This window comes from Drosophila gunungcola, unplaced genomic scaffold, assembly GCF_025200985.1.
Source record: "Drosophila gunungcola strain Sukarami unplaced genomic scaffold, Dgunungcola_SK_2 000001F, whole genome shotgun sequence".
NCBI classification, from domain to species: Eukaryota; Metazoa; Arthropoda; class Insecta; order Diptera; family Drosophilidae; genus Drosophila; species Drosophila gunungcola.
In genome coordinates, this window is record NW_026453197.1 from 2,136,674 (window position 1) to 2,159,674 (window position 23,001).

At 39.7% G+C, this 23,001-nt stretch overlaps 1 protein-coding gene across 6 annotated transcripts in view; it reads left to right on the plus strand.

Annotated features, from left to right (window-relative positions):
- Nucleotides 1-23,001, plus strand: part of LOC128262334 (guanine nucleotide-binding protein subunit gamma-e) — a 40,362-nt gene that overhangs the window by 16,321 nt on the left and 1,040 nt on the right. For 3 of the 6 annotated variants that reach the window (XM_052996521.1, XM_052996522.1, XM_052996520.1), the window contains one exon: nt 2,169-2,310. The exons of the other annotated variants lie outside the window; for them this stretch is intronic. In XM_052996521.1, coding sequence (XP_052852481.1) covers nt 2,198-2,310 — 113 coding nt within the window. In that variant the 5' untranslated portion in view covers nt 2,169-2,197. The remainder of the gene's footprint in view (nt 1-2,168; nt 2,311-23,001) is intronic. 6 annotated transcript variants of the gene reach the window in all.

A 23,001-nucleotide genomic window follows, 5' to 3' on the forward strand; every position in this document is an offset into this window, starting at 1 on the left:
TTTCAACCCAAGAATTTCAAGCCAGTTAGGAGCATTTTCACTTTCTGTTCTGTCCCCTTTTCATCGAATCCCTTTTGCGGGACAACTTTGAAAAGTTTTAATTAAACCAACTTTAAAGCTTTTAGTGTTTCTGCTGGTCAGTGCTGTTAACATGTGCCAGGACGCGCCGGACAGGATATCAAGGGACATATACATGTTTCATATCAAACTTCCTGTCCAAACTTCTCCCATAATCCCCATGACCTGCACTTGGGCTGTATTAAATCTGAGCTGTTTTACAACATTTTTGCCATTAACACATTTGACCAAAAGTGTCACCAGAGTGGGCTCTGAGCTTTAAGCTTGGCTGGAAAAACAAAAATGGCAAACAACCCGCAGGTTGCCGAGAGGAGCAACTTTTCGTTGAAGCGGCAGCAGCAGATTGGGTTAAAGCCTAAAGTCCTTTAACAGCCTGACAGCTGTGGCAAAATGGGATCTCGGCTGGTCGGTGGGCGATGGGCGATGGAGATGCAAAAAAGCCGTGGACAGAGGTCCAGGAACAATGGACCGAGGACACAGGACCTGTGTCAAAGTTGCCCAGCGAAGTGACAAAAAATGATGTATCAAACTGGACAGGAAAAAGGCAGCAGAGCGAGGGGCTAGGGGCGTGGTGCTGGCCAGTTCGTCCTTTTTTTCGTATTTAAAGTTACACCTACAAAAGCGTCAGCTGTGCTTCGGGGTCAGCCTCATCCTTGGACTGTCATGTTGCGTCCCAAGTCGCATCACTGGGCTTAGGGCAGCTCCTGTTCCTCCTCATTTTCCTTATTTCCCTTGTTTTTGTGGTGCTCCATATGCATAAACTCATGAGGTTTTTGCCGCTTTCTGCGGCTTTTTATATGTGTTTTGTATTAGTTTTTGATTGTCTACCGATGAGTTTTGAGAGGCTGTTTTTTCCTCCATGTTTAGGGGTCTTAATGGACAAAAACTTATTTTTACTGAAATTCAAATCGAACATTCTGTAAAAAAGTCTGTTGGGTGTCTCAATTCTAGCATGCGATAATCGACCACTGTTAATGTTAACAAGGGTTGTGTCCTAACTAAATATGTTATGGAAATGTTATCTCCCAGGCTTCTGTTATTTAACATTAATGTAACTTTAACGTTACTTAATTTTATTTAAGTTTAACTTTTAGCACCGAAAAACATGAATGTTTTTAATTAAATAGTAAAAATATGATGGAATCTCTGCTTGCCCTTATTTTACTGCCCAATCTTTATTTTGAGCTTACTTCTGCTTGATTATACCAACGACTTTGGTGCCTAAATCCTGAAATGGTTTTTCTGGTTAACCTATTCCGCAACTCTTTATTTTATCACCCCGAAGTATCTAAACTTTGGCCGTTTATCTCACCCATTATCTCCATCACTGTCCGAATCCACCCCTCAGAAGGGCTCTCTTTAATGCCGGCCCAAAGGCCCAAAGTGTAAACAGCAAATACTAATTGTCTAAGGGCACGCAAAATGCTTCTTGGTTTTTCCGCTCCCACATTTTCCGTGTTCCATGGATTTTCATCGCACGTCCTTTTGTGAGGGATATTTATGGGAGGCAAAAGCCCTTTAACTGGGTAAACACAATGGAAAGAAAGTTTCATATATTACAACAATGTGATGTTGTAGTAATGTAATGTGCAGTCTCAGCTGTTCGGTTTTCATCTGCATTTCGGAGTTTTGGTTTTTGGTTTTGGTTTTGGTCAAGGGACGCGCCCTTTTTATGCCCTGCTGGATTTTCCATATTCTTCCTCCGCCATTCTAGTTGTAAACAAATGCTTTCCACCCTGCGTGGAGGCGGCGGAAAAGTCAACAGAGTTTATGGCAGCCTTTTAGGCGGCACTGTTAACTGGGAGTTTCGCTCCCCAAAAATTCTCTCTATCGATTTGTTATTCATGTTCTGCGCATTCGCCGCTCCAAACGGGGCTGCAAACTGGGACCGGGAAATGTTTTTCGGCAATATAGGGTGCCAAATTCCGGCTTAGTCCGCCCGAAAGTCACCCTGTCAACGCTCATGGCATCCAATTAGCACACAACACAGAGAGTAAGCCTTTGCAGCTTTTATGGCAAGCGCTTTCTCTCACACATACACGCACAGAAAACACTCTCTCAATCTCTCACGTACGCTTTCCTCTTTGCAGGGGTGGTATGTGGATAAATTTTAGCCGCCATGGATCCCAGTGCTCTACAAAACATGGATCGGGACGCATTAAAGAAGCAAATCGAGAATATGAAATATCAGGCCTCCATGGAGCGCTGGCCGTTATCTAAATCCATAGCAGAGTGAGTAAAATAAAGCCAAGAATATTATTAAAAATTAGTTAGCAAGTGAAAAGTGATGGAATATGTAAAGAACCAATATAAAAATATAAAAATAAGCATACAAATTGTGCTACTTTCTGTGCCCGTGATTGTGACTGTGTTGTGTGTGTGCTTGTAGTGACCCACGACCCCATTAGACATTTGCATCTCGTCTAGACTGGGAGAGAGAGTAAAGCTGAGTTTTCACACATTTGTTAAGTGACTGCCCGCAAAATATTCGCACACGTGTGCTAAAAGCCAGCACCTCAGTTGGCCAAGAATTTCAGCCGCTTGTTTGCTAAATATTTACACAAACATAAAGCTGTTGTTGGCTGGCTCGCTTCTTTCCAAAGACAACAACTGCGTCGTCTCAGGACTAACTTTCCCAGTGTGTGTTTGTTTGTGTGGGGTCTGTCCATGTGTGTGTATGGGTTTGCCCTTGTGTAGACAGCGGCTAGACATGAGCGGAGCCAGAGCCCCCCTCCTCCAGCCCCCTCTCGCCTCCCTGAAAAGGGGAAAAACGTCAAGTGAAATTCCCACTTCGCTACAAGAAATTACTCAGGAAACGGATTTCAAATAGGTTTGCCAAGGTGCGAATGAGACGGATGGCCGCCGTCGGTAAATTGGTTTTACTGAATGACAAATTCCTGTACCGGCAATTACTTCAAAAGGTTGTCCTCCCCCCCATTGCTTTCACTTTCATTATTTTCATTGGCAATTCAATGAAACGGACACGACTCACAATAGAGAGCTGGTAGAATGACTTGGGAATACAAGAATTCAAGGTGTTTTTGTTTGATTTCTAAGGAAAGAGTTCCTGCTAATTTAGGTACTTTTCCTGGACTTCTTCTGGTACTTATATATATCAAAGCAGCAGAGAAAATTGTTTTTTTCTAGTTTTCAATTAAAAGCAATATCCATTAGAACTCTGTGTAAAATTGAATGTTGTCTCCTACAAATGTTTCAGTGAATTATTTGATTATGACTCAACAACATTTACCATCTGAAAAATAACAAACGAAATATCTTGACATATTTATGCATTAGGTGTAATTTGGAAGAGTGTTATCTTGATATTGGAAAGCCAGTAGTAGAACAAGTCAAATGCTTAAGTGATTCATATGATTCGATGATTGAATGTTTCAAAAGTCCGAAATATTATGAACAGAAGCAAACTCCTACTATGTAGCCACTGTTTAAAATATAGTGTTTGGATGGTTCTTATCTTGAAATTCGGAAGTAATGAGTTAAAAGTAATCCCTGCTACAAAGATAAAAATATTGTGACTAAATCCAGCTGCTAGTTCCACACGCAAACGTTTGCTAGTTGTTAAAAATATTTTGTCGTGTAAAAGATAGTTAATGAACTAAATAAATGTCTAAAATGTCTATACCAGATAGGTGGCTTAATTATCCTGAAACGCCTTTGTCTGTTGCTACCAACTTTTTCAAACAAAAGTGTTCTGATGTCAAACAGCTATTTCATTCCATTTAAGTAAAAAAAAATAATATAAGTTTTGTTGTCCACAAAACTATATGGACACATCGATGTCAGAAAAATGTATCTGCTATGAATAGAATGGTTTTTGATTTTTTTATATTTGTTTACTTCGGCAAAAATGTATAAGCTTTGAATAGAATGTATTTCTATTTTTATTTTATTTTAGTTGGTTGGCTGATCACACCCTGGAGTAAAATATGTGTTCAACAATATTTCATTTAAATTTTTCCCTTATATTTTATTTCAAACTTTCTGAGCGGTAACTAAACCTGCATCATAAATCACAATTAACGCTGCTGCTTTCTAATGGCCAGCTTTTAATTTAGCTCGGAGCCCGAAGACAAACAGCCACCCCGCAGAATTACCCATATTTAGCCCCACGGATTGCGTTTCTAATGTCATCTTTTAAATAAACACCCAACTGAGGACGGCGCAAACGTCCTCTGATTTAGTTAAACATTTAGTCAGCAGCTAATTATGAATAATTAATTGGCACACAGTGAATTTGCGCTGCTTTTGCTCGCTCTCTCTCCATCTCTCCGTCTCTCTCCCTCATCCAGCTTGCTGGCTAATCTGTGAGTTAATGTGGCCCAAACTGGCTTCAAAATGTGTGCATTGTTGGCGGCCGCCAGCGGCTTTCATAAATAATTTAACACCCGACTTTAGAGTCGGTTGCCGCCCAGCCACCCAGCTCAATTTGGGGCGTTGTTCGGACTCCTCCCATCTGCCACGCCCCCACCCGCCTACTTCGAACCCCTACCCCCTCGAATTTGCCAATGTGCAGTTGAAATTTTATTTACTTATTTGCAACACGTCGAGATGAGGCTCTCTTCAATTAGGGGAATCTGCTGTTTTTGCTGTTTTGGCCGACTCAACTCAGTTATGACTAAGTCACGTTGCCTCCTAAATTAGAGGTGTTAATTACCAAAACGTATATGGCAATGAATCCGAGACTGCCAGGCATGGTTTTGAAGAGTAATTAAGCCTAATGCTACCCAATGTGTTCGCATACCTATGTGGTAAATACTTAAAAAGTCTGTTTATTTCAAAATGTCGGTCAAGATAAAATAAACCAACAAATCCTTAAAAACATTAGTGGTTTCACAAATAACTTGTTGAGAAACTTAATATTCCATTTTTGCTTATATAAACAGATGAGTTTAGTGAACTAAATTTGAAATAAGAGCAGCAAGAAAGCTGTAAGCCATTTTAATTGGATTTACAAACCACAATTTGATGGATTAAGTAAGTAATCACAAAGGCCAACTGGCAATTAAAATTGGTTTCCAATTATAAAATGACTAACCGCATTTATACATCGTTAAAAATTCGAAAAACAACGTGATGTTCAATTTGCCATAATTCGAATATTTTTTTTGTTATCGAAACATCGCATATTTGTCACTTAATGAGCACACAAAACGGGCCAAATTAGACGGCCATCACTCATTGACATACACGGGTCAAACTTTGCAAAATCAAAGTCAATTAAATTTTGAGAGCGGTATCGCAGCGCTCCTGATTTCTGATTGATGGTCGCAATTGCACAACACTGACCACAAAGTGGGAGCCAAAGGATTGTAGGTGGGTGGGTGGATGGATGATTGGATGGTTGGACGAAGAATGTACTCGTTAAGTGCAGCAAACACCGCACATTACGCCGATTTGTTGCAGGCAACGTAACGAGGAAATGGAACCCGAAACCCAATCCTACACCCACATACACTCCTGCAGCCCATGATTGATGAACGTCCATGGCTCGGTTTGCTGCTGGCACCACTGAAACCACCGTGCGTGACAAGCTCCTGTCCGCAATTTCCCTTCGTTTCGTTTCGTTTCGTTCCGTTCTGGTTTGTCCTGTCCTGTCGGCCATTCGGGTGTCGTAGACAAAATGTTGCATAGCCGGAGGCGCATACATTTCACCTTAATGTTTGGTCAGGACACTGCTGCTATCCTGGGGCGGGCCTTCAACCAAACTTTGCCATGCAGAGCGCTCAGGTGTCCGGAGGAGAAACTTTTACTTTACATCGCATAAAATGAATTTCGGTTCGCTCCACTCGGAAACTTCTTGCGCAGCTGCATATAAATCTTGGCGCTTCTCAATTTATTTGTAGCCCGCTTTTTTGTAATGGGTGTATGGTGTATAAATAATGCAGAATGAGACACTGCTCCACAAAATATGGGAAACGCTTTGAAGCGCATTTCAAGCGGAAAATTATGTTCCTTTTGTGGCTGTTTGGGTTTAGGGTTCCTTGTTTTGCACACATCTTTATGGCATTTCATATTTTACTGCCGCCCACTGGCAGTTTTAGGTCGCGACCACCCGCCAAGCCCCCTTTTACTTACTTTACGGTTTATTGTACGCTGTAAATTTTCCCCGACGCCACGGATGCATTCTGTTTTCTCTAATCTTTGTTGCATTCGTCTTTTGGTATCGCTTGTACTTTGCAAACATAAAACACGATTATTTCATACCCGCCATTCTTTATTCTCAATTAAATCAACAGATTTACGAGTATATCCATTTATTTACTTGGCGTACATGTATGGGCAATCAATTTTGGAACTGCGCATAAATCAACCAAAATATTCATATTTTTCTTGTGGAGTTTTTGTGGCCTTTCGATTTGTCCTTTTCAATAGCAAGTATCATACATTTTTTGCTGTCAGTAATTTAGTACGGTGATGGCTGAGGATAGGAGTATAAATTGTTTTTACATACAGATATATGGTTTTGCTAGAGTGAGTTCCGTCATAATGTTTGGGTGTCTTTCGCAGTGCTTATGCATCATTTAAAAATGATTTCAAAAGCTTTTGTATATCTTGTTACTTTTGTCCTTTTGGATATCTAAAAATTATGCAATCAAACAAAACCATAAATATATACATTCCTTTCGTTTTCGGATAGCTAAAACTTCAATAAATTTTAAAAACCAAAAAAACATTAAACTCTCGCAAGCAAAAAAGGTCTTTTTAAATTTTACTTTCTTTAACTCACCATTGACGCCTCAAATAATGCTGTCTCATCGCTTGTAAAGGGATGAAAACTTTGCCAAATCATTGGCTTTTCCAGCTCGCAGCGATCTGTTTTCTTCCACTTCTCGTTAATTCTCCTCCATTGATGGCACGCAACTTTTAAGCTTTTTGGCTGGCTGCCCCACAGACTGACTTCCTTGCCAAATGTCGGACAAGAAGGGAAGCTGCGACAAAAGCTACACAAACTTTGATTAACTTACTGAAATGAAATTCAGCAGTCTTGCAGGGATAAATGGAAAATCCTCGCTGGTATTTTTCCCCAATGCCCCATTGCATTGCATTAAGCACACATGCACGCATTAGATGCTATTTCCCGAATGGCAAAAATGGTCAAGTTTTCCAGGAGCGAAAAACGGCGAAGGAATGTTGCTAGCTTGGGAAACTCTAAAATGGCTGGGCATGCAAATTAATTGCCAGTACATGCCGCAGACACAATGAAAACAGCAGGAAGTGTGAGTGGCAACTGCTGCTTTCGACTGTGGTTTTGGCCACCTCTGGCTTTTGGCTTAACCTTTGTTTGTATGTGCCGCCAACAAGGCCACGCCCACTTCGCCACCACCGCCCCACGGTGGACGGCTGAATTGGATTAGAGGCTTAGTCAATTTCATTTAAATGCAAAACAATTCGAACAAAAGGTTTTTGGTCAGCGGAACAAACTTTGAACGAAAAAGTTTAATACTTTTTTCTTAAAGGTCTTTGCCATGAAACAATAAGAATATTAAAATCATTTTCCTGCCCAAGTTTATTTAGGCAAAGTTAATATTTGCATTTAATCCAATTTTGACCTTAGTTCGTTAAAAATATTGTTTAACTTGTGTCGCTGTTCTAATAATTAGAAAAAAAGGAATTTGTTAAATATCATATAAACTATTTTATTACTTCACATTTTGTAGTAAAATGTAGAAAAATATGAAGGAAATTAAGTACATATTTGAGGGTTTTCCAATACATCAAGATCGCTGTTTATGCCAGACAAATATTTACTTTAATTTCATCAGGTTCCAGCTCAAGTTGATGTTTGCAGGAATATTTTTGCCTGCAAAATTTCCAGAATGGGGGAGCTGTAACACATTTTTCAAGCTTCCAATTCAGTCGCTCTTATTACCCTATTTTCCACCATCCCGAAAAACAGTTGCCCTTTCCCCAGGAAAAATACTCGAACCCATATAAACAACAATAGCAATAACGCGGTGAGAAAAAGTCCTATCAACTTGCCATGGAGAATAAATTACACAGGCTAGCGGGCTGTTCTGTGGAATATGACAAACACCTGCTGATTGCTTTATGACTACGCTGTCTTCCACTCACCTTTTTCCGACTTTCTCCCACTTTCTCTCTTTCTCCGGCCAACGTCTTGGCAGCTATTTATGAAAGCTTTTCGCTCCTTTTGCTTTGCATTCAGCCAAGGAGTTCTGGTTGTTTCTGTTTTGCTGCCACAGTAACCACTCCTGTTGCTATTTCTGTTGTCGTTGACACTCTTAATGCTGATTAATGGCAGCGAACGCTGCGAGAGAATGCCATAAAGCATGCCACATACAAATGAATTGTAATGTGGCAATTCCATGAAATGGGGAGTCCAGAGTGAATTGTAGTTGCGACGGCAAACGCATTAATCTGCTATGAGTTATGATTATTGGGTCTAAATGTATGATTGGGTTTGCAATATCTGTAGGCCTCAGGAGTGGAACAAGACGTAGTTCATATACATTTTGCCTTAATTTTTGTTCATATCAAATATGCCCTAAAAATCAATGTCATTGTATGCCATTTGTCAGTTAAATCACATGGTAAAAAAACTCTGCCGATTCTATGTAAAAGCGACAGTCTAATATACTTGGTTTGTAGGATTATATTAAATCCATCCATTAGGGATATCGTATACAAGATATACATTTTAAGTCCTCACAATTGCCTATTCTTAAATACAAAACACAATTTCCTATTCTTAAATACAAAACATTTAAGGTGATCCCAAATTCTCCAAAAAAAGTTTTAACTGTATGCCTGTTACCTGGCATTACACCATTTTTTTTTTCAATTCAGATGTTTTAATAACAAAAAATTGTTCCTCTAAATTGACTCAATCAGCTGCACAATGCCCCCTTAGTTGCAGCTTTGGTTGTGTGAACATCAAAGGAAATCCGAACATACTTTTTGGGTGTCCTTCCACAATGGCAACTGTATTAGATGCGGAGCGCGTTGCACTCGCCGCAAAAAGTCAGTTTCGCGAGGAATTTCGTTGCAGCCGCAACTGCATCAAACAAGCCACAACTATCAGCCAGAAGCAGCCAATTATCGCACCCAAAGGGATTCCAAAGCTTCTAGTTTTCCGTTCCCCACTTTATTCGAGCAGGAGCAGCAGAAGCCAATTAAGCAGTTGTCTATTGAGAAAACCCTGGGAACGAAGGCCACGCCCTCCAACTACAAGCTGCAATTACCACAACCCCCACTATTTCCACCACCCCACCAGTGCTTTCGCATTCCCCTGCCATTAGCTACCGTTGATTAGCCCAATGATTGAACAATTGGCCCGGGGGACATTGTCGTTGACGTCTTCTATAATAATGGCCATGAAGATGAGGACACGGAGCAATAAAAAATTAACCATGAAACAAGCAGTCTATCTGCCTTTTTAACCATCAATGTAAATATGCTGGATTATACCTGTCTGTTTCTGTATCGTCTCATTATAATTGACTTTTGAAAAAAACTGGAAATTCGAGTGATCCAATTAGTAGTTCAATAACAGGGTACTTAACTTCAAATGTGCTACGAACTTGACAGCCAATTAGTTAATGTCTAGGGCGGACAAGAGGGGTGTTTGGAAAATCTACTATAACTTAGGATACTAGTTTTGGGATTAAGCAGCATTTAGCAATGGTAGAAAGTGTGGCTGGGAATTAAGAGCTATGACTATGAATTCAGACCAAATATGTGAAATGGTGAGGGGCAACCATCTTAGCTTGGTAAAAATAAGGTGGCAACGCCGCAAATAAAAGTTAAAAATTGAAATTAAATTCCCCCTGCCCTTTGAAGGTCATTTATCATATTTGTATTCACTCGGCTTTATTGTTAATCAGTTTTTCTGTTGGCTTTGGCAATGGTTAAAGTAATGCTAGTCTGCTAAAATAATAATAGTAGAAGAGCTGCCAGACAAAAATATATGTAAGACTTCATTTTACATGTCTGGTATCTCTGCAAATATTATATCTTGTATTCATCTACATCGTATAAACATTCATAAATTCATGAAGTTCATAGTTAAATATCGTGTTTCACGGATTTCCCTACTGTATTGTTAAATCTGATACATTTGTAACTACCCTCGCTGTTCTTTGCCGGTATTTCAAATATTTATGGCATTATTTGTACAATATTATTGCTTTCTTTGCTGCTTCTGTTTCTGCTTCTGCTGCCGTTGTTCTTGCTGCGCCTGTCAGCTTTTTGCTGCTGTTAATAAAAGCTGAAATTATGAACACATGTACATGGAGGGGAGATATAGAACGAGGGATCGGCGGTCCCTTGAATTGTCCTGGAAAACGGCGATGCTTTGGGCTTTCAATTTTTTTTATTGCGCGCATTTTTCCCATTGACACATGGCAGGCAGAGGGAAAAAAGTCGCCGGCTGCCGTGTGTTTCAGCATCAGCATCCGCATCCGCATCCGCATCAGCGATGCCAGCACACATTATTGACATAACTACAAACAATTTATGGGCAAACAACGGTTACGTCTCGTTACCCCGACTGTTGGCTGCCATCAGGACTGTAATTGAATTTCGCTGCAAGCTGCCGAGCAGGGCTACCATTATTCCTGCCATTTTCCCTGCCATTTTCCCTGCCATTTTCCCTGCTCTATGGCGATTGCATTTTTGACAGCCCACAGTTCGCGGCTTAAATAATAAATGAAATGACTTAATACCATATTAAAGCATCGGCCCCGCGTCCCCGATCCGATAAATCATGCACGTCCCTGCAAATCCCACTGCCAACTAAGCTAACATTCTATATATATGGCGAAAAGGTCGAAATGTTTTCGCTCCTCTGACTGTCTGGGGAATTCCTTTGGCCCGGTTCCTCCATTTTTTGGCGAAAAAATGCCAGAATTCGAAATGAGCGGTCGGGATGTTGTTGCGAGAGTAAATGCCATGGAATACGAAGATTGAGAATTAGTTTTGGTAAAGGGTTGCGAGAAAATACTTTTATACTTCGAAAGGTTGTCTCTTGTTCATAACCCATATCGCACACTGGACTACAAAATACAATATAATTAATGCCGAAGCTATAATTGATATCTTCTAATTTCTATAAATTTTATAAAAATTGACAAACATATCGGCAATATAAAATGCTATAAAATAAGTGATTTTTAAATTCAAACCAATTTTCTAATAACATGTACGTTTTATATTTTTCAGGTAAGTCAAGAATCACATTATGGATAAAATTAACCTTTATTTGCGCTGAGTAAGTGATGTTATCATTAAAAGTTGAAAGCTTTTCAAGCAGCATAGAAGTAAAAAAGATATAATTATGAACTCCAGTGTAACTTCAAGTTTTGAAAGTTTACCCTTAATCGAACTTTAAACTTTAATTCTCCTTCATACGATATCATCCGATCCCCTTCCGATTTCCCAGCACACTCGCAGCAAAACTTAGATGAGCTTTTTATGGGCAATTCCCCAAAGCCTTTTGCATATTTCTCGCCTCGACTGGCAAATCTCTTGGTCACGGTCGCTTCACTGCGCTATCCCTTCCTGTTTGCCGACATCCTTCCTTTATGCCAGCCCTCAATCCTTTAGGTCTTTCATTTTTTTAATTTGTTAAATTGTGTCTGGCTGGGGGAAAAAAAAGGGGTAGAGCGGAAAAGTTGCAGGCAGACAATGCCAAAGAGAACGATGTGGGCTGGTGATTTTAATTTTAAGTGCAAGGCATGACTTTTGCCAGTCACTGTGACTGCGATTGTGACTGTGAATGCCGGGGCAGGCTCAACGTGCCACTTTTCCACGCCTTTTCTTACCCTTTCGTCCCCGCTTTCATTTGCGAAATTAAATTTTGCATACGTAATGGTGGACGGTCACGAGGAGATCCTTTTGTCGGTGACTGTACCGGACACACACACACACACACACACACACACAAACACACACTCATTCAGAGCCGTGCATTCATGCATGGGAGAGCGAGTGTGTCAGTTGGTTATTAGGAGCAGCTGAAATGGCAAGACATTCCGCCTCCGCCCAAGTGCCATCCATGTACCATGTAGCATGTACCATGTGCCTGTAATTAAAACAACTTTTCCCCGGCGAAGGCGTCTTCTTTGGCTCCTTTTTTGTTCGTGAAATGTACGCCATAAAATCTCTGGCTGTCTTCCTGCATCATTGTCCATAACAATGAGACAGCATCGTTCTCCAAACACCGAAATCCAACCACCGACCACGCTAGCTTTACGACCACACAGAGAAAAATATTTCCATTTAGATTAGTAGGAATTAGGAATTTTTATATTAATAAAATGGGAACCCCAAATAGTCGTTTTTTGAGACTTTTACTTTCGAAGAACTTCAGTAACTTTCATTTATGTGAAAAGAATTAAACATTGATAAGGCCCTACTTATCGAATTCGAAAAACAGTAAAATATTTAAACATGGGTATAGCATTTATTTTGCAAATTACTTTCATTTTGTATATAATTTTTTTAAAAAAATATCGTTTTAAGTGCGTGGGTAAGAAGAAGCGTTCCTTTAATGAAAAAATACACAACTTATGAAATTGTTTTCTTTTTTCTCAGTGTATCTACAAACAGATACACAAAAGACACGTGCACATGTGTGTGTTCCATGATGGCCATTTTGGCATTATGGTCCATGGATGAAATCGCTTTGTTTGCTCTGCTCTCAGGTGCTTCAGCGCCAATGTGGGCTTAAAATTAAATTATTGGTTTATTTATGCAGCGAAATGGTCATCAAATCGAGATTGTGATTGCAGATTGCAGATAAAGCGAGGGAATGGCTTTACGTGGAGGAGGCATAAAAATGCCTACGCAGGCTGTGGTCCGGGAAACCTACAACTGAAGCACATTAACGAGATACCAACCATTGGTTTTAGTCCGCAGATTTACTCTTTGTTGCTATTTAATAATAATTCAACAAGCACGCATTGGGACTATTTGTATACTTATTTGGTGCAATCAAATAAATGCAGAGAAAAATGAGGAATTTAAACTTGTGTGTTTATGAATCTAAATGTTTGGGTTATTTGATATTGCAACTGAATTGCAGAAAAACATTCATCAATTAAAAGTTTTTCTCTTTCACAAACAACATCGAGATTTAGAATAGATTTTTATTTATTTATTTAAATATTTGAGTTTGTTGATATTGCAATTGATTTGCAGAAATATATAAATTAATTAAAAAATGTTCTCTTTCACAAACAAAATCGAGATTTAAATACTCATTGGTTTTATATATCATTTCTTTTATTACGTGCATTTATTGACTTTGAATTAATATTATAGTATTTCATGCAAACGCCATATTCTCTTTAAAGTCTTTTAAATTAAAATTGCTTTTGTACCTTTCGGCACTTGTCGGCAATGGTAACTTCTGAAAAGTTAATTCCCATTGTTAAGTAAACCATTGCCCCAAAGTTTCTTAACCAAAGGTCAAAAACGAATTCCCATTTCTATGCACTTTGGCCGGACTTTGACAATTGAAAAGCCAATTTGCGAGTGCTCCTTTGTGTCCGTTTTTTTCTTTTTTTGCTGTTGTCCTCAGCATGATGGCACTTTAAACATTTGTATGCCATATGTCTCAACAACTTTTCGAGCTGTCTACCTTGCGGCACTCATTAAGCTACCGCTGCAGGACTTAACCTGCTGGCGTTTACCAACACTGAGTGCGGGGAAAAACCGCTGCTCAAAGTATCGACATCGGAATAACAGAAGCCGCAGAAGATGATGACGGGGTTGGAAGGTGGTTGAAGGGGATGAAAAAGTTTTGCAACAAATGTCCAAAAGCCACTTAACAGCGAATTAGAGCGCAACAACAGCAACAACTGCAACTGGGGTGAAAGCGAGTTGAGAGCAGCGACAACTAACTAACAAAAAAGTACAGTTAACGCTAAAAGGATACGGCAAACTTTTCAAGCGTGCAGAGGCAACAACTTTGTATCCTCGTTTGCAATTGACCAGTTGGTGAAAACCGCAGGCTGCCCGAAATGATGGTCCTCTCTACCATTTCCACCATTTCCACTTACCATTCGCCAAGTACAGTTGTGTGCGCAGTTAATTGATGATGTCCCATCAAATTGTAACAACTTTCGGTTCTGGCCAAACAAATTGTAGCCTAGTTTTTGGGCGGATATTGGGTTTCGGGATGGAGTGGAGTGGAGGCAAATGCTCACGCAAACAGGGACAGAATTAATTGTCGCTGGGAGAATTTGCATTTAAAGCACTAGCTGAGCTGTGCTGGGCTGCTAAAAATTGCATAACAAAGTGCGGAGCACCATCATCATTTAGCTTGCAAATTGCTTTTCGGCTCTGGACATCTCACCCACCCACTGTCCTTCATCCTTCCATCACCCATTACCCACCGACCATCAACTCATCCATTGCCATCCTCGCAGGCAATTTGTCAGGGTAGTCATGCAATGCTCCGCTCTTTTTTTTTTGGGAGGGTGTTTGAGGAGGCGTCGAAAGAGCAGGAGCAATGTGGCAAAGTTTAATTAAGTTTTGCGGACCGATTAAATATGTATAAATATTAATAAACAAAGTGCGTGACTCCCGAAGAGGAATTAGTGGTGGCAAATGACTAAGAGATTGAGGGATGGGGATGCTCTGCGGTGACTAAAGCTCGAAAAATAAACAATATATTTTTTTGAGTGTTTCCAGGCCTCATCAAACTCAACTTAAACTATCAATCATGGCGTTTTGGCTGACTTTGCCATCGTTTTTCTCGCATCAATTAATCAGTCAGCGACAGGCTTTGTCCTCAAACTTCATAAAAGCACAAATCTAGTTGAGATTGATTCACAATCTACTACAGCCTTAAGCAAGTCTCATTAACTGGCAATTGTCAAAATGTCTTATTGGAGCTTAAACTTAATTATGTAGAGACTCTATAATATACGAATTCTGTACATATAAACAAGCACCTAAGCCGCAGGGTACTTTGAAAGTGCGGAGAATTTTCAAAAAAAAAAAAAATAAAATCCGGATTAATTCGCCCCAGCTAAGTTCAAGGAAAACAATTTTCGTCACAAACATGTTTTAGTTATTAATTTAGGTTAGTGTTTTCATGTGCTGATAGAATAAACGTAGTATGTGCTCTTCTTAGGTTTGACAAAAGTATAAGCTACTTGAATTATATATATAAATATATATATTTAAATATTATTACCTTTATAAAGATAGTTTGTCGGTATATAGTTTTTTTTATCGTACTATGCTTTTATGGATCTTAAGGTTGTCTAATTAGACTCTTTTGGACCGCAAACTGCTGTACCCCAAATCTGTATGATATTTGACGGGAAGAGAGACAAAACCTGGTTGCAGCAGCATAGCTTGCTTCCCTGCAAATCAAATATGCAAATGCACATAACAAGCCGAATGGGGTCATATATTTCGGATTTGGATGTGGGGAAAGGTAGATGAAGGCAGAAAGCTTCCTTCCACACCGCTCGATAAGTTTTTGATAGCAGGAAATTTGCAATTTCTGGCATTAAATTTCCGCCACAACATTCACTTCATCGGCATGCGAGGTGGTGGGGGAGTACTAAGTCGCAAAGGTAAGGCAGCATTATGCATTTGCATTAACCGGCTTCTCCGGGCCATGTGTGCGTATCTAAATGCCATCCGATCTGTAATTATCGAAGTGAGCTCGGGTATTATGTGCTTATGCTCCCTTAAAATCGACCTCCCTCTTTCCCCCGAGGATGTGCGTGCTGGGAATTGGCAATAAGCAAACAGCTCTAAGCAATATACATATATGCCAGGCATTTCTGTTTCTGTATTTTCGATTTGTGCACAGTTACAGTTAAGTGGGCTTTGTGGCTCGGTGGCTGGCCTTCCTTAAGCGGAAGGTGGAAAATATTTCTTTATTCCATATTCAATGAGTTCTGTCTTTTTCAGCCAGCACACAAAATACGTGCGACTTGAGCTTAGCCTGTTTCCATTTTGCATTGATTTCGGTTTTCGCTCTGTTTGCAATCGAATTTCACCTGGCAAACAGCATCGAAAGTTGAGGCAATTTAAATGAAATTGCCTGGGAGGTCTGAGACTTCAATGGAGTTGTGACCGGCTTAAGAAATCAATTTAATTCTATGAAATTCCAATTATTTTTACTGTTTTTTTGTATTATTTTTCAATTGTTTTTATTATGTCTTAAAGGCTAAAAGAAAACTCCAATCAACAGACACAAATTTGTATTTCCTTCTGGCTACAATTAAAGTAAACACTTTTTTAGACAGAAAATTTAGTTGCTATTGGTTTATAAAAACTTACGTTAGTAAAAATAAATAGGTATTCAAATATAAGTCAACTTATGCAAGTTTAAGTTTTACCCAAAAATATTAAAATAGCTGAGAACTTAATGCTTTAAGATTTCGGTGGGGATAAAAATAAAAGGAGATCAAAAGAGTTATAAAACGACTGTCTGTTTATTTTTGATATGTTATACTTGAGAAATATAAATAAAAACACAATAGCAATCCTCTGTAGTGACCTTTTCTTCAATCCTATTAGTCTTAACAACTCAATTTCACTTTTGCTTTTTTTCTGATTTTGTTGACTTATTATCGTTTTATTTATGTATATTTTCGAAGGTGGCCTTGCCCGCTGAGCCCGTTATTTGTCAGTGCCTTTTCTGAGTTGCTTTTCGCATAAATATCCTTGCGGACCGCACTTGTCACACGTCATTTGATTTGCTACTTTTGAAATGAACAAAAACCGGCAACAATTCCATGGCCTAACCTGGGGCCAACTTTGACAAACACTTGACGACGACGTTGAGAACTCTGAATCGAGAACTGAGAAGAGCTCGGCTCAAGTGTTTTTTGCACAATTTCTTTTCAATTCAACAAAAGTGGACCGACCAGAGGAGGCCTTTCCCGCCAGCCACCCATCTTGCCCACTTTTTACCCATTCTAAACATATTTTTTGTGCTGCTTTTTGTTTTTGAGGCTTTCATCCTCGTCATCGTGCTCGGCGTAGTTTTGTATGCATAGAACTTGCGGCTTTTGCCCGTCCAGGCTATAGACCCCGACCTCCGGAATCCTAGAGATCCGGCGGCGGTGGGGATTGCAGAATGTGGGCTTGGGTGTGCAAAAGATTTTGTCTTTTAGCCTGATTTGTTATTCATGAAAAGGCAGTAGCGGCAGAGGTGGGCTTGAGGCCAAAAGAATGCCAGCGAGCCAAGGAAATGGTTAAGAAAATGCCGAGCACACTTTTGCGGTGAGCCCAATGGAGGGTGAGAGGGGGGATGGATGTGGGCTAGTGCATAATAAAGCTGTCTGTTAGTGGAGTAAAAGCAAGGGAACGAAGAAAGTAAGGAAAGAAACCCTTCATTGAGTGGATCATGTAGAGGACAGTCTTTTGGGCCATTTCCGTGGCAACGATTAGCGTTTTGTGCATTTTGGGTCATATCAAGTGGACAGATTGGCTTACCCAGGATTCTCCAGCGGCCCTCTTCCCTTGCTTACCAATTGCGAATGCAAACAATGACCAACATCGGCCAACAGTTGTTCATTCTTGACTTGGCGTTGTGCAATTCACTGCACAATTCGGTCTTCTCTAGTTCTGGATTTTCTTCCTTTAAAATCAGTTGTGACTTGCTGTTTGTTCAACCAGCCAAATGCATTTTGTTGGAAATTTCTACTCGAAGAGCTTAAGTGAACTTCGTTATCTTAAAATATTTATTTAAAAGAAGCGAGGAGGTGTTTTTTTTACATCTCAAGAATCGTTTTCGATTGAACCAGACCAGTGTAACCATGATTCACAATTTATAAAAGGGCTATCCATTATAGTTCCGCGATTTGTGTGCACTTTATAGGATCCTATGCCATAACTTCCCTAAGTATGCAAATCTCTCGCACAGTTCACCTAATAAAATGCATCCACACCCATTTACCGTGTAACAACAGCGAATTTGCATATCCCACATGCAATTTATTTATGCTAAATAGAAAAACAAACAACGACAGCGGTATTTTATGCATATTTCTGTGCTGCAAACACCTGAGAAATATGCAATGGGCAGCAAAATAATGCGCATTAAAATGCAATTAGCTGGAAGAACACAAGACCACGGCACACACATATCGAAGCAGGCACTCTCGTATGCACGACCACATATGTAAATTATGGGAGGAAGACCCTCAAAGTTTTGTCTGCTGAGTTTTAAGTGCCATTTGCGTTTCTTCGGTACGGGTTTGCTGTTTTTCTTGTCGTGGCGCTTAAAAGTGTGCTAAATTTAGAAGAAGGACGCGACACACACACACAACCTTATCCGGATGAGAGTGTGTGTGAGGGTGAAATGAGCTAGAAATTAGTTTATGGCGAAGGTCGTCCAAAGAAACATGCTCTATTTCTGGGTGTACCAAAACTACAGAGCATTTAATTTTGATAATGAGACTTTAAAATGTTGAAAAATGTTGAAAAGCAGGCAATTTTAAGCTCAGACCCTTCATGTAGAATTTTGTATCAAGACAAAAACATTTTATGTGCAAAAATAAGTTAAGCATCAGATAATCGAAAAAATATATATTTTTGTATTTCAGTGATAGGAGGGTAATACATAATATTCCGTTGCCACATTTTAATAAGAGCTAAAGAAAGGGTACTTGATTAATTGGGTGAAAGACAATAAGTGCTTTCGGATTTCCCCCAACGTCCAATGTTTGTAAACAAATATAATAGGCTGGAAGTGAAATTTTAAGCTTTTATTTCTGTCACATGCGAGGCAAAGATGGGCAACATTTGTGGAGGGGGTTGAACCGACGGGGATTGGGACTGAGATAAAGGCGAGCACACACAGGAAAACACACGCAGATGCAAATTGACATGTGGCTGACGCATTTGTTTACCCAAGCTGAATATGAAATGTTTGTGGGAGCTGTGACAGCGGCTGGGGTTTTTTCGGGCTGAAGGGGGCATGGGTTGAGCTCTGAGCTTTCGGAAAAACAGGCAATTCTAATTTAAAGCTCCTCGATCTAAGCCATCTGCTTTCGAATGCGAATGCCTTCTGCTGCTGTGGCTGCCATCGATAAATAATGCTTTTTGTAGCATGCTTTCAGGCGCTTAAGATTGCGTGTGATTACGTATACGCACACAGACATTTGCGTGTGTTTGTGGTTGTCATAAATCAACATCGTGTTTATGTTTTTTGTGCAGCTGACAGAGCGGAAAAGGTAGCAAACTTTCAAAGGTAAATGATTGCCTGAATGGTTTCAGACGGAAAATGGAGGAATACCAAATGTCGCTTCGGCATTTAATTATAGATTGTGCGCGTGTCTCTCTTTCCATGGAACCTAGATTGATGTGGGTGAGCTAGACCCCTAAATAAAATTTTACTCTGTCGAGTAAACTCGACAAATTACTTCATTAATCGAAATCATCAGCATAAATTTAACGTTGATTTAATTTCGGTTTAATGTCAATCACAATGAGTAGAAAAGTAATAGCAAATTGAATGCTGTTTTTACTGTCAATTGAGCTTAATTTCCAATTTTTGTCCATTACAATAATTTGTATATGTTAATGAAATTACAAATATTGATATACACTCGAAAATTATAGACGTAAATTAGGGAACACTTTTCATTAATTTTTAAGCTATTTATATATCAATTAACATTTTTTAAATTAAACAAAGTATTTAAGCACTTCTACACCTCTTTTAAACCATGTCATTGCTGTTCTCTGAATTATTTATTCTTGCGAATGCATACATCCGTTGAATAGAATTATCGTTTAATTTCCATTATCATCTTACGACGTCCGCGTCCAACTTCCTGATTCCTTTTGTTCTGATTTCATCATTGCAGAACATTAATTCTTCTAACCCTAAAAGCAAAATGTTGTCAGGGCTGCTGTTCCTCGGCTGATGATGTCGCGAAGTGCGTCCAAATGGCTTTTCATTTGAAGCTCTTACAATTATCAAGTTCAGGGTGTATCGCCAGAAGCGGAATGGGGAATGGAGTATGGAGTCCTTTCAATTAGCACATGAGAGCCCAGCGTGGTCGACATGGCCATGTGGGCTTGTGGCTCGTGGAGGGGGAACCAGACTTGAAGGGGGATGACTTCGGTCTTGCGGTCTACATATTAAATTAACTGCTGCTGAATTAGTTTTCAACGTTTTCCACGCTGAATGGCAGTTTGAGAGGCACTCAGCCTGTTTGCCTACGCTTTTCCATAGAGCTTGCACACGATTTTCCCTTGATGTTCGGCACAGGCACTCAAATTAAATGCAGATGACGAATAAAAGTTTTTTATGTCCCTGTGGCATATCGTCTACTTATACTCACATACCCATTACCTACTTGTGTTATGAGAAAAGTTGGCTAAAAACAAGGGAAACTCATCACAGATGCTAATGATGTCATGCACTGGTGGGCCGAAAGAGCCCGAAGGCAAAAGGAAATTCTTAAGTATTTCTTAGCTTAGATAGTCAACTTAAGTTAATGAAGGGCCGACGATCAATAAATTTTAATTGCGGAAAATTGTAAGTAACAAATTGTCAATACATTTTTTAGTCCTCTTCGGTTTTACTTCGGAAACCAGAAATCTTAGGGTCTTAAGCCATTGTTTTTTGCCCTTTTCAATCCGCTCTGATGGTCTCATTAAAAATGCATGTTCAGCAACACGCTTACTAAAGGGGTTTAATGGTAAGAGCCCGGCTGGACTCCACATCCTTGGGGTCAGGGGAAGCTTCCCTTTTCCTCGGTTTTTTGCCAAATTTACTTTTCGGTTGCCAAAGATCCAACGTCATCATAACAACTTTGTTTACTGCGCTTCGACCTGGCCTTGACTGCCGAGCCGATTCTCGAACCCCAGCAAACCCTTGGCCTTTGTTTACCCTTAAAAAGAGAGCAGAGAAAACAGCATAAAACCAAAAAAAATATTTCCTAAGCTCTGTGGATTTTCATTTTTACGTTGCTGGCTTTATGTGTGTGTGGGTTTTCCCGGTTGCACAGGCTGAAACCGCAAAGTCATAAGCCCATTAGCCAGGTCGAATAGAGACGAAAAACGTGAAGGGATCGGGGCAGTGGGGCAGCGGGGGCATTGTTTTAGGCAGTCCTTCGTGGAATGGGGATGGGATATATAGTAGCCCCAACCGCCGGCATGACATTGCCTTTTGCTCTGTTGATGCGGAAAATGAGCAAGGAAATAGAGAAAATCCAACACACACGCACAGGCGGAGGCATGAGGATAACGACACCGGGCTAACAAGGACATCGCAGCCGACGACATGGTCTTGTTAAGTTAAATTATGCATGCATGCCACGCCCATTATTACACGAAGGGCGTAGACCGACCCCGCACACCTTGGCATTTGATAATTGAGACCCAGCCAGGAGCAATCGGTGATGAAAAGGTTTGGTCGGAGCAAACAGAACTATTAAACATGACAGACACCCAAACACTTGCTGATAATTTGGCCGACGCCACATGCAATGTAAATCATTAAATTTATTCGAACACACACACACAGAACATCAAAGCAACCACACGATGCTTAAAGCAATTTTGCGGTCAAATGAAAGCGCACTCAACTCCCAAATAAATAAATTATAATTCGGACAAGTGGAAAGGAAACTTTAGGCCAAAGAACAGCTGAAACAGTTGGTCAAGAAGCCAAAAGAAAACATTTGTCCAATAAGTAAAGCCACAAAATGCAGCCGCTTTTCGGAATTTGCAATTGGTTCGCCGGAAAGCAGCAGAAAGCAGCCAAGACGAATGGGCAATCGAAATATTTATTTACTGGTTTCTGGGATGGGAAAGTGCCCCAAGCTTTGCAAATATTTGCATGTTTTTTCCAGGAAAACTTGTCAGTCAATCGAAATTAAATTGCTGTCTTTGAGTAGATGCAAAAAACGACTTTAAACTTTTCTAATAAATAACAATTATTATTAATTTGACATTTAATCAATATGTAATATATCCTAAACATTAGGTAAAATAACATGAAAGGAAAATAACACGAATGAATTGAAACACATTTCAACTTGTACCACACTCTTTTAACTGATTTCTCCGACATTTACTAAGACAAAGTTTTCTAGAGAAAGTAAAAACTACTTGTGCCCTTTTAATTCAACAACTTTCGCGTAGTCTTTTTAACAAGAAGAGAATGAAGAAGGTTTTCTATTAGACAGACTCAAGAATAAAGTTTAAAGTAAGAGACAGGAAATTACCAACCTAACAAATTGAAATGCAAAACTCATTCCCAGACGACTGTATCTCAAACTGTCTATTTCGCAGCTGCCATTAGATGTGCCTTCAAACTCCTTTTTGCTCCTCGCAAATGGTCCCTTTAAATAAATAAATTCTGCCAAATTTCGCAAAACAGAAAGGGTGAAAGGGAAAAGGGAATAAAAATAGATAACAGATAAAGGAGAAGCGACAGGCAGTCTGACAGAAGGAATAAAGTAAAGGACAAATGCAAACGGCAGGGCGACCATTTTTATGGCCCCAAAGGATAAGCGTATTACAACGAAAAACAACAATGGCAGCTCGGCAGCAACACTCAAAATTTATATGCGAATATTTCGGAGGGGCAAAGGGATTCTAAGGGAATTTTGAAATGTTAGTTTCCTTGGCGCGTGAAAACTGTTCAAACATTTTTAATGTCCTTCTGCTTGTGGATTAACATAAAATCTGCTGTCCTCTGCCTCTGCCCGCATCAAAGGCCCAAACCTCGAATTTCCAACACAAAAAATGTATTTTCCCCCTCTAAAAGTAAGGTATTTACAAGTTTATGTTCGCTTAGCTTTAAGTGCGGATGGCAGCCCCTTTTTTGTATTTATACCTTTAAAATGTCTTGATTTCCAACTAAGGCCAGGAAAAACAAGAGCTTACACATTTTATGAGCTTTAAAGAACAAGATTACCAAATAAAGTTGTTCGAGCTCAGTTAAGT